This window comes from Lolium rigidum, chromosome 1, assembly GCF_022539505.1.
Source record: "Lolium rigidum isolate FL_2022 chromosome 1, APGP_CSIRO_Lrig_0.1, whole genome shotgun sequence".
Lineage (NCBI taxonomy): Eukaryota > Viridiplantae > Streptophyta > Magnoliopsida > Poales > Poaceae > Lolium > Lolium rigidum.
In genome coordinates this window covers 98,826,350-98,839,165 of record NC_061508.1, presented here as the reverse complement: position 1 = coordinate 98,839,165, position 12,816 = coordinate 98,826,350, and the positions used below count along the sequence as shown (strand labels likewise).

Genomic DNA, 12,816 nt, shown 5'->3' with positions numbered 1-12,816 from the left:
TTCATTCGTGTAATATATCGGCATCATTGTTCTTATGGATCATGTTGCAAAAGGGTACACATTTGTATAAGTCATGCGGGGAAGGATAAGCAATTGCCCACCTTTACAAGACCCATGGGGCCAATCTAGGTTTTGTTAGAAACCTAGTAAGAGTATACAGAAAAGTGCACTCTTTTCTTCCGTTATAACTGATTTGGCAAAATGGGAGTGACTCATAGGGCCCGATCTATATAGCATGTTGTCTTAGGTCATGATGCCCTCCTAGGGACTATGTGTCCAATTTTATCGTTTTCCCCATCTATCCATGCAAGTACTCCGCTGGCTGCCACATGTACAGCCGAACACGTTATAGAACTCTTGATCTTGCTGCTGGGTAGCACGGCATCAGCAGCGGCCGGTCCAAATGGACGGTGAGAGGCACAAGCCCGCAAGGCGACACGCCTCGGCAAGGCAAACGGACGGTGTGAATGATCGAGCCCTGCTCCTCACTCAACCACACTACCGCGCACGCACTCCAGTCCCGTCAGTCACACTCCCCACGAGCGCGGATCCCGCGATAAATATAATCCCACCACGCCTCGCCGCGCTCCTCCCAAAATTCCACCGATCGAGGGTTCCCCGCACCACCACCACCACGACGATGGCCATGGCCGAGGTCCCCTGCCTCTGCGCGCGCCCCTCCCTCGCCGTGCCCGCGCGCCGGCCGGGGACGGCGCCTCGCCCGCGCGGCGTCGCGCGGCCGTGCCCCAATGCGGGGATGGCAGTCGCGGCGGTCCGGGCCGCGGTGGTAACCGCGACGACGGCGGTCGAGGAGGACGAGGAGGAGCCGGCGCCGGCGGAGGAGAGGTACGCGCTCGGCGGCGCGTGCAGGGTGCTCGCCGGAACGCCCACACCGCTCGGCGCCACCGCGCTCGCCGGCGGGGTCAACTTCGCCGTCTACTCCGGCGCCGCCACCGCCGCATCGCTCTGCCTCTTCGCGCCCGACGATCTCAACGCGGTGGGCTCTTCTTCCCGACCACTAGAATTCAGCATTGCGTATTTGCGTGCGTGTACGCACCCTTTTTTTTTCCTTGAGTCTGCGGTTTTGAGTTTCGTTGCTGGGGCGGAAATAAATGGTGCAGGATAGGGTGACCGAGGAGGTGCTCCTCGACCCCGTGATCAACCGGACGGGGGACGTCTGGCACGTCTTCGTCGAGGGCGAGCTGCACGACATGCTCTACGGGTACAGGTTCGATGGCACCTTCGCCCCTTTCTCCGGGCAGCACTTCGATGCTTCCAACGTCGTGGTGGATCCTTATGCTAAGGTGATGACGCGCTAGAATTTACTTTTCTTGGTGATGTTTACAGCAAAAAAAAAAAAGGTGTGTAGTAGCAGTTACTTACTTGCTCTGCTTTTGGTGGTGCTCCAGGCAGTGATAAGCCGAGGGGAATATGGTGTTCCGGGGCCTGGTGGCGATTGCTGGCCTCAGATGGCTGGCATGATCCCTCCCCCGTATAGCACGGTATACCATTGACCAAGACAGTAATGATTAATATCATTGTGCATTTGTATCTGTATGCTAAAATTTGACAACTAACTGTGTTTCGCTAGTGTTAAAGTGCTCTGAATCATATTATGTTTGCAAGTGGAAATGTAGTGAAATTGCATCTACTATTTGTTACCCTTGTCTTAGTTGTTTAACTGGAAATGCAGTAAAAAGGTTTACATCTGCAGTTTGATTGGCAAGGCGACCTACCTCTAAGGTATCCTCAGGAGGACCTTGTAATCTATGAGATGCACTTACGTGGATTCACGAAGCATGATTCAAGCAATGTACAACATCCTGGTACTTTCATTGGGGCTGTGGCCAAGCTTGACTATTTGAAGGTACAGTTGCTACTTGCGGACTACATAAGCTAATTCTCTAAGAAAAAACTACGTTTATCCTGAATTTATGCAAAGTACAAAAATTACTGTATCACTGACAAAACATTTTAGCTAGATATAGCGAAATGTACCCATTCTATAACTTAACCATAACCAAATATGTTATACTCATCAACTCTATACTATTTACATAAACACTTATCATCCAGGCACTTTAATTGGGGCTGTGTCAAGCTTGGCTATTTGAACATACAGTTGCTACTGCTGACTACATAAAATAATTCTGTAAGAAACTACGTAGTTATCCTGAATTTGCGTGAAACCTATTGTATATTGTAACAGTTAGGTGTAGTTGTTCACATACATTTTTAGTAAAATTAAGGAATTTATACCTCCATTTGACAACTTATCATAACTAACTATGTTATGCCGCGCTGCTTATCAACTCTATACTATTTACGTAAACAGTTCTCACGGTAGTTTTGTGAGTGGGGGCTGGTACTTCTTCTTCTTTGACTGGTCATTAAAAGCAGTTTTAAGACTTTTAGTTGTATGTTTATTCTTCGTTTGATATTGGAATACCCGCTCTGCAGGAGCTTGGAGTTAATTGTGTAGAGTTGATGCCTTGCCATGAGTTCAACGAGCTGGAGTACTCCACCTCCTCGTCCAAGTATGTATAGTTGAATTTGGTATTGGACCATCAGATTGAATGAGAGTTCATACATATTCTTTGCATCCTCAACTGATATCTATTCAAAGGATTATTTTTCAGCAGTCACTCGAGAGTTATAAATCCTATGTGTTTTTATCGATGTGATTGATACCAGCTGCTATTGCTAGTGTTGTTTATATTTTGTATGTACCTAAGCTATACTTTTTTCCACGAGACATTAACCCACAATTAAGGTTTGAGCGCACTAATTCCAAGTTACAGTTGAATAGTTAATGGCTGGAAGTGAAATCTACCATAATGTTGTCCTGCCATCTCCATACTTTCTAGCATGGATTCGATCTGTGTATCTTTCATTTGTATATACGGCACTAATTGCCCTCTTATTATTCCAATGTACCATGCGTCTGTGTCTTAACACGATTATGATTGGCTATATTTCTCACTAGAAACATGGCCAATTTGTGATACTGTTTCATATAAACTACTTGTTTATCTTACCAGGGTGAACTTTTGGGGATATTCTACCACAAACTTCTTTTCACCAATGACGAGATACACTTCAGGCGGGATAAAAAACTGTGGCCGTGATGCCATAAATGAGTTCAAAACTTTTGTTAGAGAGGCTCATAAACGGGGAATTGAGGTAAGCAGGTCATATGAGCTATGCTTGTCTAGTCATTGCTCCATTTTCAACTTGTCAGTTTGATGCGTAGATATGATACTGTTAGGTGATTTTGGATGTTGTCTTCAACCATACAGCGGAGGGTAATGAGAATGGTCCAATATTATCATTTAGAGGCATTGATAATAGCACATACTATATGCTTGCACCCAAGGTGAGATATCTTGTTCATTACATAATTATATTTCATAGATGCATAGAGTATAGATTTGTTATGTAGGTCTGCTGTAGATTCAGTCTTTGGATCGAAGAATTTCAAGGGCATTTCTTCATGCAGGGAGAGTTCTATAACTATTCAGGCTGTGGGAATACCTTCAACTGTAACCATCCCGTTGTCCGTGAATTCATTGTAGATTGTTTGAGGTACAGATATAAGCATAAGTTCTTGAAAACACTTCAGTTTTGTTTCACTGATTGTCATTTTAATATGATTAAGTTGCAAGCTTGTGGAGATGAATCTTCTGATCAGTGTATTGTATCTTTAAACGTTACAAATGCTAGTGTTTTGGTGCTTATAGATTTGGCGTCTTGAAATTCTTCTTCAGTAAAAGAGAAATCTATTGTATCCTCCCATCAATATTTTTTTTGGATGTTTATGGATAAACAGAGAAAGAAACAGGACTAATATGTTGCTTGGGGTAAACTTGAATCTTCTGTTGATCCATCTTCACTATATATTTGGTGCAAGCATACTAGCATTTATTCTATATTCTTGCCAAGACAAACTATTTTTTCTGTACTAATTAAGTTTGCTTTGTAGATACTGGGTAACCGAAATGCATGTTGATGGTTTTCGTTTTGATCTTGCATCCATAATGACCAGAGGTTCCAGGTAATTTATATTTATTTTTTGTTTGTCTCTTGCCTTTTCAGAAGATTCTCTTAAAAATAATGTTTCTTTTACAAGTCTGTGGGATCCAATTAATGTGTATGGAGCTCCGATAGAAGATGACATGATTACAACAGGGACACCTCTTGTTACTCCACCACTTATTGACATGATCAGCAATGACCCAATTCTCGGAGGTGTCAAGGTACCTGTTTCATTCAACATCTGTTATGTATGTACATTCATTTTCTAGGATGCTAATGATCCATTTCTCAGTTTTGGTGAGAAATACAGTTCTTATGCAAGCAGCTTTGATTATCTGCTCCTTATGAGTTATACTAAATAGAATAGTATACGTTAAATGGACATACTTAACCTTCTATTGGTTCCTTGGGAGCCCCTCTTACTCCTTCCCCTGTTTGCAATTATAGCTCATTGCTGAAGCATGGGATGCAGGAGGTCTTTATCAAGTAGGTCAATTTCCTCACTGGAATGTTTGGTCAGAGTGGAATGGGAAGGTAAGAACTGTATATTGTATGGCTTCACCTCTTTAACGTTTGATTTGGAGTTGTTCTTTGGCAAATGCTGTAGAAGTTATAACTTATATTTGCGGCATATTTAGAATTTTATATAAAGCAAAATGGTGTGCTTATATCTTTACTATTATATTGGAGTTGGGGATGGTGTGTCACTTTTGACATCAAACATTGGAAGAATCACAACCATTCAACCGTCTCAGTTAAACATTTGATTCACACACACCATCCGATGCATTTGTGTACCTCTTAAGATGGAAAGCTCTCAAAATAAGGCAAGCTATCATATATTTCCAATCGACCGTTTCTGAACTTGGAAAGCTATCATAGGTAAAGAAAGCAATATTTCCTTTTCCTTAATATCGCGGTTGATCAAGCCAAGTATTTCCTTATTTTGCCTAACAAATATCATGTCAACCAAACTAAATATTTCCCTGGAGCGGCTCACAAAAAATCGGATCGTTCGTCTAATTTGTTTGTTCATTTTTATGTTCGTAATATACGAGTAGAAGTTGACGTACGGATCAAGGCCTCTGGTGCGCTCCGCTGGGCTATACGTTGACGCCGTCAATCTTTACTATTATATTGGAGTTGGGGATGGTGTGTCACTTTGACATCAAACATTGGAAGAATGACAACCATTTAACTGTCTCAGTTAAACATTTGATTCACACACACCATCCGATGCATTTGCGTACCTCTTAAGATGAAAAGCTCTCAAAATAAGGCAAGCTATCGTATGTTTCCAATAGACCGTTTCTGAATTTGGAAAGCTATCATAGGTAAATAAAGTAATATTTCCTTTTCCTCAAAAAATATCACGGTTGATCAAGCTAAGTATTTTCTTATTTTACCTAACAAATATCATGTCAACCAGACTAAATATTTCCCTGGAGCGGCTCACAAAAATCGAATCGTCCGTCTAATTTGTTTGTTCGTTTCTGTGTTCATAATATACGAGTAGAAGTCGACATACGGCTCAAAGCCTCTGGTGTGCTCCGCTGGGCTATGCGTCGACACAGTCAAGACCTTCCATGCCAGTGCGCGCTCGGCCTTCTCCCCTGCCTCCGCCGCGACTGGACCTCGCCAAGGTTGAGCCTTACGGCGACGTCTTGCTCCGCTTAGTCAGCTATCCGGGCGAGACGGATGTGCCCTTCCGATCCTACCTGAGTTCAAGGGCGTGGGCAGCCCCAACGTTGTGGACTACGGGGTCACACGGCTCGACCACGTCACCGGCAACAACCCAGAGCTGGCCCGGTCGCTGCATGCATTGCTGCCAGCTTCATCAGGTTTCACGAGTTCGCCAACTTCACCACGAAGGACGTCGGCATGGCCGAGAAAGGGCTCTCAGCTCCGTGGTGCTCGTCAACAACTTGTAGGCCGTTTTGCTGCCGCTCAACGAGCACGCGCACCGCACCAAGTTGATTACGGGCTCGCGCGATTCGACCACTTACGAGCCCTGTGTGCAGTACATCGTGCTCGCCAGCAACGTCTAGCTCATGACGCACAGGGAGGTACGAGCTCAGGTGGCTTCGAGTTCATGGCACCACCGGCGAAGAAGTACTAGGTACGACATGTGCGGCACCTCGTAGATCATGTACTGATATTCATGGCGCCACCGGCGAAGAAGTACTAGGTACGACATGTGCGACACCTCGTAGATCATGTACTGATATGCAAAGTGTAAGCGCAGAACAGCAGATCAAAGAATGCCAGAAGTGTGTTGGTCGACACTCGACAGGGATGGCCATGCTATATATTGCTATGCATGTTGCTCCAGCAGGGGATAGCCGGATAGGTAGAAGCGCCAATCTTTTCAACCTTTGCACTTGAGTTCTACATATGGTAGAAATGTATCAAGCCTTAGGTGGAGATCAAGGTGTGTGAGCCAGAAGATAGTGATTGATATGATTCTACATTCCTACTAGAGCCATATCCTCAGTTCCCAATTGTTGGCATGGTATGAGTGTGTCATTTTGGCACAGAGTTCCATGAAGCTCGTTTTTAGTTCCATGAAGCTCGTTTTTAAAACTTAAAAAAAACATTTTAATTCAAATTATTTCTGAAAACAAATGTACTCAATGATTTCTTCTACCTGTATGTAATTTTTTAATATGAAAAACCTTGTATTCAATCGTCTGCAAAAATGATAAAAATACAGATATGAAAGCATGAACCATGCTGCTTTCGAATATTTTAAAGTTGTCCAATTTGTGCTTTTTGTTAAGCCTAAAATACAAGATATTTCACATAAAAATTTGCACGCGCATAGTTGATAGTGGCGAACCCACAAATTTGTAGAAGCCGGTCGAGCAAGCTTAAGATGTCAAATTTGTGTAAAAGACCACAGTAGAAAATAGTAATAAAATACAGGCTTTGCGTTGTTGGCCAGCCTCTAGGCGGCTGCCAGGGCTTGAGGGACAATAGGTCCGCCAACGATAGTTGACTACATCTAGGTATATTTTTTGAGTTTTTTTAAAGCTTTGAAATTAAGTTTTAATTTCTTTAAAGGGCTCCAGGGAGCCTGAGCTGACCGCCGAGCTTGAGGGACACTAGGTCCGCGGCTGATAGTTGACTACATCCAGGTATATGTTTTGAATTTTCATCAGAAATTGAAATTATTTTTTCAGTTTTATTTAAAAAAATGCTCGAGGGAGCCCGAGCTCTAAGGTTATTTGCACAAGTTCAGGTTCAATAGGTAGTATTAAATATGGTTGTTGGATATGCAGAGAAATGGCACTGATTCTTTTGTCTTTTTGGCTAGGTAAGAAACAAAACTATTTTTAAGTGGAAGTAAACAAACTTTCAATGGCATAAGATTGGATTTTCTGTGTAAATATGATGAAATTTGGTATTAACTGAATTATGATATTCGTGATCTTCAACAAATGTCATATTCTCACTTGTACTGTTGAATGAAGAAATTAATTATCTATCTTGTAAAACAAACGACTGGTATTAACTGTACCCCGCCTCCTAGGAGGCTTGTAAAACTATCTATCTTTTCAATGAAATGAAACGCAAAAGCCTTTTGCGTTTTCTCGAAAAAAAAAGAAATTAATTATCTTCTGACTGCATAGGATAATACAATTGATTGAATTTCCGTAGTTGCTTATGCCTCACTATCTATATTAGGGTAATGCACTAGACGTGAACTACATGGAAATTCGACTGTCATGATTGGAGGAGCAACAAAACAACAAAAAGTAGTTGCGAAAAAGGGAAGGTAAAGTAGCGGCGGAGAGAGAGAGGAGAAGGTAGGACGAAGATAAATATTGTGTTCTTTGCATGGATAGGATACATGCAAGAGGGAGTGCACAAACCAGGGTAGAGGGGTGTTGCCGATAGTCTAAAAGCAGCAACCACATCAAATGGAAAAATATGTCCATAAATTTATTTGATAGTTTCAATTTTGTTGAGCCGTGGCAACGCACGGGCATCCAACTAGTATAAACTCAAATAGCATATGCCAAAAAATGCGTCTGTAAATGCCCAAGGAAGATAACATGGGAGCTGAGTGATGAAGTACAACGTGTCAAATAATTGAATGTAACTCAATTCTGCAAGAAACATTCGAGTTTATTCGGGCCTCCTGGATCAAAATTTTATATTTATTTGATATACTGCCATACACCGAAAATCAAACTGGGCACACACAAACTTTCTGAAAGAAACTAGTCATGTTGCGCTGTTGGAATATTTGGTTATAAAAGTACATGTATTTTTGAACTAACTCGCTGCCTACAAATAAGCATAGATGGAAGAACATGTTGCTTTGACTTGCAACAGCTAAACCTCAGTGTTTTTTTAAGATTTTGGATGTTTTAAGCAAGTAGCAGGATGAAATTTTAGTTTGCTGTGACCTTTATCTGTAGCTTGATTTGAGGGTGGGGCAAAGATTTTTCGATACGATCCTATTGTCATTGTAATTTGTGCATTATTAAATAAACACTCATTATATATACTCATCATTAGGGCACTCCCTACTGGTTCCATAGAAAAAGCAGCATAACTGACAATATTTATTGAACGTTTGGTTTTTATCGGGGCATGGAAGATAAAAATCAATAACAAACAGTACCATATTAAATGTGTATATATCAGTTAATTGCTGGTGAGCATCCATCTTCAACAAAAACAATATGTGGCATGTTTCCCACTTTACCTCTGTACTAGATGTTTCATGATAGTACTGACATATGTGGTTGTTTTCTCAGTACCGGGACATCGTGCGCCAATTTATTAAAGGGACAGATGGGTTTTCTGGTGGTTTTGCCGAATGTCTTTGTGGAAGTCCACACCTATACCAGGTATGTCGTGCCAATACATGTAAATCGATCCAGTGAAATGTCACCTGGATAAGTTGTTGCATTTGGCCTAGAAGTATAACACTAGTTCTATATATAGGTTCTGAGAGCCAATCTGCAAATGAAGGAACATAGGGATTTTCAGTTAGTTATTTATTTCTAGTGGCTAATCCACTTAAAAGATTCAATCATCTCATTTCTTTGGAGTGAGAACAAGCCCTATGATGTTTGGAAGAAAACAGCTTTATTGGAAATGAAATCAACCTAACACTATCTGTGGTACCATATATTGATAAAACTGTCTCTGTTTTTCCCTTAAAGAAATGAAATCAACCTAGCACTTCGTGTCAGTGTGAAGTTAGCATCATATCTACTTGTAGGAGAAAACGTCGGAATTAATGTGTCGGATAATTTGATCTGTTACTCACAAAATCCTATTTGGTTTCTATAGTAATCAATTCAGTAACTAGTTATTGGTCACTGCAATTACCAGGCAGGAGGAAGGAAACCTTGGCACAGTATCAACTTTGTATGTGCACATGATGGGTTTACACTGGCTGATTTGGTAACATATAACAACAAATACAATTTATCAAATGGGGAGAACAACAAAGATGGAGAAAATCACAATCTTAGCTGGAATTGTGGGGAGGTAATGCTGAACTATCCTGTTTTTGTATTTTTCTTGCTTTACCTCTAGTCAAATGGCTGACAAATGTTGTCATATGGTTTTATCTGTAGCTAAACTGTTAGGGCATAAAGAAATTTCGCCTTATATTTTGTGCATGAGGCAGTTGATCGTTGATGTACATACAAAGTTGATACTGTATTTTGTGCACGAGGCGGTACAGGAGGCGGTACTCGATTTTGATAAACGTTTTCTTTGTTTACCTCACAGCAGACCCCTCTACATATAAATGATTTTAAGTAACGGCATGTTCTTTTAGTTTGGAGCAAACTTGTATGCCAACTGCCAAGAAGGTTCAGAATCATGTGCAAGATGTACTTACGATTTCATGTGAACAATATAGGAAGGAGAATTCGCAAGATTGCCGGTCAAAACATTGAGGAAGAGGCAAATGCGCAATTTCTTTGTTTGTCTCATGGTTTCTCAAGTAAGCCTTACAATCTGATCTCTTCAAGATATTGAATTGCTTGTTCTTTTCCAAATGGCAAATGTGGTCAGGTGAAACGCCCAAACAGGCAGCGTGTGTCAACGGACTGTCAAGTTTGACAGAGTATCTTGGTTTCAGTTTTGCTCCTACCTCCATACATGCGAATAATGATAGCCAACATGAAGGGATTGCATATCTGAGATCTCCCAAAGTTAAATTCTTCAATTCATCTTCTTCAGTATTTCGGACCTTCTAAACATTTCCATTTTTCCAATTGGTAGGGAGTTCCAATGTTCTACATGGGGGATGAATATGGCCATACAAAGAGCGGCAACAACAATACATACTGTCATGATAATTATGTTAGTCCAATTTGGTCATGTGTTTTTCTAGATAACTATCTTTAAATCTTCCCATTCATACATATTGGTTCTTGAATAGGTCAATTATTTCCGCTGGGATAAAAAGGAACAATCCTCTGACTTGCACCGATTCTGTTGCCTCATGACCAAATTCCGCAAGTAAGTACTATTTATGTTGAGTAATTTCTGGGTGGAACAACTGGAGGTGCCGTCAAATGCTTAAAGAGTCATTTGACAGCCTAATCAAATTAGTGTTGTCTATTTGTCTGCACTGTAGAGAGTGCGAGAGTCTTGGCCTCGAGGATTTTCCAACGGCTGAGCGGTTGCAGTGGCATGGTCATCACCCTGGGAAGCCTGACTGGTCTGAGAAAAGCCGTTTCGTTGCCTTCTCCATGGTACAGATATAATTCTCACATAACCAAAGTTGTTTCAGTAAACCATTTGTAGCAGAAACTAAACAATGCTCCCATGTATCTCACCACAGAAAGATGAAACGAAAGGTGAGATCTACGTGGCCTTCAACACCAGCCACTTGCCGGCCATTGTTGAGCTCCCGGAGCGCATAGGCCACCGGTGGGAACCGGTGGTGGACACAGGCAAGCCAGCGCCATACGACTTCCTCAGCGATGACTTACCTGACCGCGCTTCCACTGTATACCAGTTCTCTCATTTCCTCAACTCCAATCTCTACCCCATGCTCAGCTACTCCTCGGTCATCCTTGTATCGTGCCCTGATGTTTGAAAGACCAATGGACAGTAAATAGTAGGAGTATATATGTAGGCCTTTCATGTATCACCAGAGTGTGCAAATGATCTATTCCCAGTAACCTAATCGATCCATGGATACATGTGCAAATTGCAAAGTTTGTGGTGATCAGATATGTTTTCCTGATGACCAAGCTACGAGAACATTCATTGACATTGCAGTCACCACACAGTTGAAAGAAAAACAAAAGAAACAGCAAAACGATCAGATGATCACATCCAAAGTCTGCAGCTCGATCTTGCTTGTTGTGTCTGCCTCCGGTGATCACGAGACGTTGCTCTCTGGATATGTGATGCACCTGTAGACCCTGCATCTCTGGCACAGGATGTACCCAGCCTGCAACAGACAAGGGACGCCGATGGTTGGTCATCGGCCGCTTGAAGTGAGGAAGAGAGCTGAAGCTAAGATAGGAGAAGGAACTCACGGCCTTGCAGGTCGGGCAGCGTCGGTAGATCCGGGGGCTGCTCTCGGACTTGACGTTGTTCTTCTTCCCTTTGCAGAAGTCGCAGAGCAGCCACCCCGTGCCGCCGCACCCGTCCTCGCACTCTACTTCACCTTCTTCCTTGGGACAAGATCACATATGGCAGGTGAGGATCGATCGTTAGCTTGAACGATCAGGTCCATGAGGTTTGAGAGATGCTAACCTCCATGTCCGCCTCAACCTCCGGCAGAGCCGCCTCTGCCGCCGCGGCCACGGCGACCTCCCTGGGGACGGACGCGCAGCCGATCCTCATCGGCTGCAGGGACGGCGACCAGGTCGACGCCGACGCCCGGAGCGGCATCGGCGGCGCCAGGCGGTGGCACCAACGGTTCAGGCTCGTCGCGCTGCACCATTGCACAGCCATTCCTGCTCAGCGAGTCAGCTTCGCCTGATCGCCTCACCACCAGTCCACCACTCCCTCTGGATAAAATTGCGAGGGAAGGACATGGGTCCCGAATTCTGACGTCACGGGCCCACGCAAGTCCACCCAATCGCGAGACAAGACTGACAGTCTGACACCTGGGTCCAAGCAGAATCTCAGTTCGCTGGTTCTACAAGTCGTCTGAAGTCAACCAACGCAGATTTTCTCCAGCTGTTATGGCGCCCGGACTCTATCGGTACCATTGGCAAATCATGGGGATATGTGCTGCATGTTGACTAGGTTCCTACGTGCTTGATGTATTGGCTGGAGATGCCCCGTTGCAGTTTTCAACGCGTTGTATTGGTTTTGATTCCCTTCCGAGTTGACAGTACGTCCTTGTACCAGCACCAGCTGAAGTTGTACGTCGGGCAGGCCCTTATTGTACCAGCTTGTACTGTTCTTTTTCTTTTTTCTAAGGAAACACGTACTGTTGTCCTCTGCTACTTTTTGCCATGATACTGTTTTTTTCTGTTTTATGGGCGTAAGGCAATATTGGGCACAGAAGACTGCATTTTTTACAACAAGAACTGTGTGACGCACGAACACTATCTGTTTAGGGTGGTCTATGCCCGCAAACGGAGATCCCAGTTCAAAAGAGACAGTTATTTTTTTGTTAAAAAAATATTCGCACATAGCCAACAAGGTGCATTCTACCGTTTTAATGTATAGTAGGAAATTATATTTTAAGCACAATAAAAATTTACAAATTTAGAATAAATTATGTGGGACATGTTCTATGGGCAAGGACCGATCAATGACCTGGTACAAGCTTTTTTC

At 42.9% G+C, this 12,816-nt stretch overlaps 2 protein-coding genes across 2 annotated transcripts; one reads left to right on the top strand and one right to left on the bottom strand.

The window, feature by feature from the left end:
• Positions 1-640: 640 nt before the first annotated feature.
• On the top strand, positions 641-11,234 carry LOC124700341 (isoamylase 1, chloroplastic-like). The gene is made up of 18 exons (XM_047232514.1): positions 641-997; positions 1,122-1,304; positions 1,410-1,502; positions 1,715-1,867; positions 2,461-2,537; positions 3,042-3,183; positions 3,269-3,376; positions 3,500-3,585; positions 3,983-4,054; positions 4,130-4,256; positions 4,483-4,569; positions 8,805-8,897; positions 9,388-9,546; positions 9,926-10,009; positions 10,291-10,371; positions 10,451-10,530; positions 10,649-10,766; positions 10,856-11,234. Exons 1-18 carry the CDS (start codon positions 641-643, stop codon positions 11,111-11,113), a joined length of 2,358 nt encoding a protein of 785 aa, XP_047088470.1. The 3' UTR covers positions 11,114-11,234.
• Positions 11,161-11,996, bottom strand: LOC124700453. The gene is made up of 3 exons (XM_047232611.1): positions 11,782-11,996; positions 11,562-11,699; positions 11,161-11,473 (listed from the first exon to the last, which is right to left on the bottom strand). Exons 1-3 carry the CDS (start codon positions 11,980-11,982, stop codon positions 11,402-11,404), a joined length of 411 nt encoding a protein of 136 aa, XP_047088567.1. The 5' UTR covers positions 11,983-11,996; the 3' UTR covers positions 11,161-11,401.
• Between the last annotated feature and the right edge of the window lie 820 nt (positions 11,997-12,816).

Bases quoted from the DNA above. Each gene is read 5' to 3' on its own strand.
- LOC124700341 (XM_047232514.1), top strand. From the start codon at position 641: ATGGCCATGGCCGAGGTCCCCTGCCTCTGCGCGCGCCCCTCCCTCGCC. The intron at 1,503-1,714 runs GTATACCATTGA...TTACATCTGCAG, and splicing joins TCCCTCCCCCGTATAGCACG to TTTGATTGGCAAGGCGACCT. The intron at 3,377-3,499 runs GTGAGATATCTT...TTCTTCATGCAG, and splicing joins ACTATATGCTTGCACCCAAG to GGAGAGTTCTATAACTATTC.
- LOC124700453 (XM_047232611.1), bottom strand. From the start codon at position 11,982: ATGGCTGTGCAATGGTGCAGCGCGACGAGCCTGAACCGTTGGTGCCAC. The intron at 11,700-11,781 runs GTTAGCATCTCT...TCTTGTCCCAAG, and splicing joins AGGTTGAGGCGGACATGGAG to GAAGAAGGTGAAGTAGAGTG. The intron at 11,474-11,561 runs GTGAGTTCCTTC...TGTCTGTTGCAG, and splicing joins GCTGCCCGACCTGCAAGGCC to GCTGGGTACATCCTGTGCCA.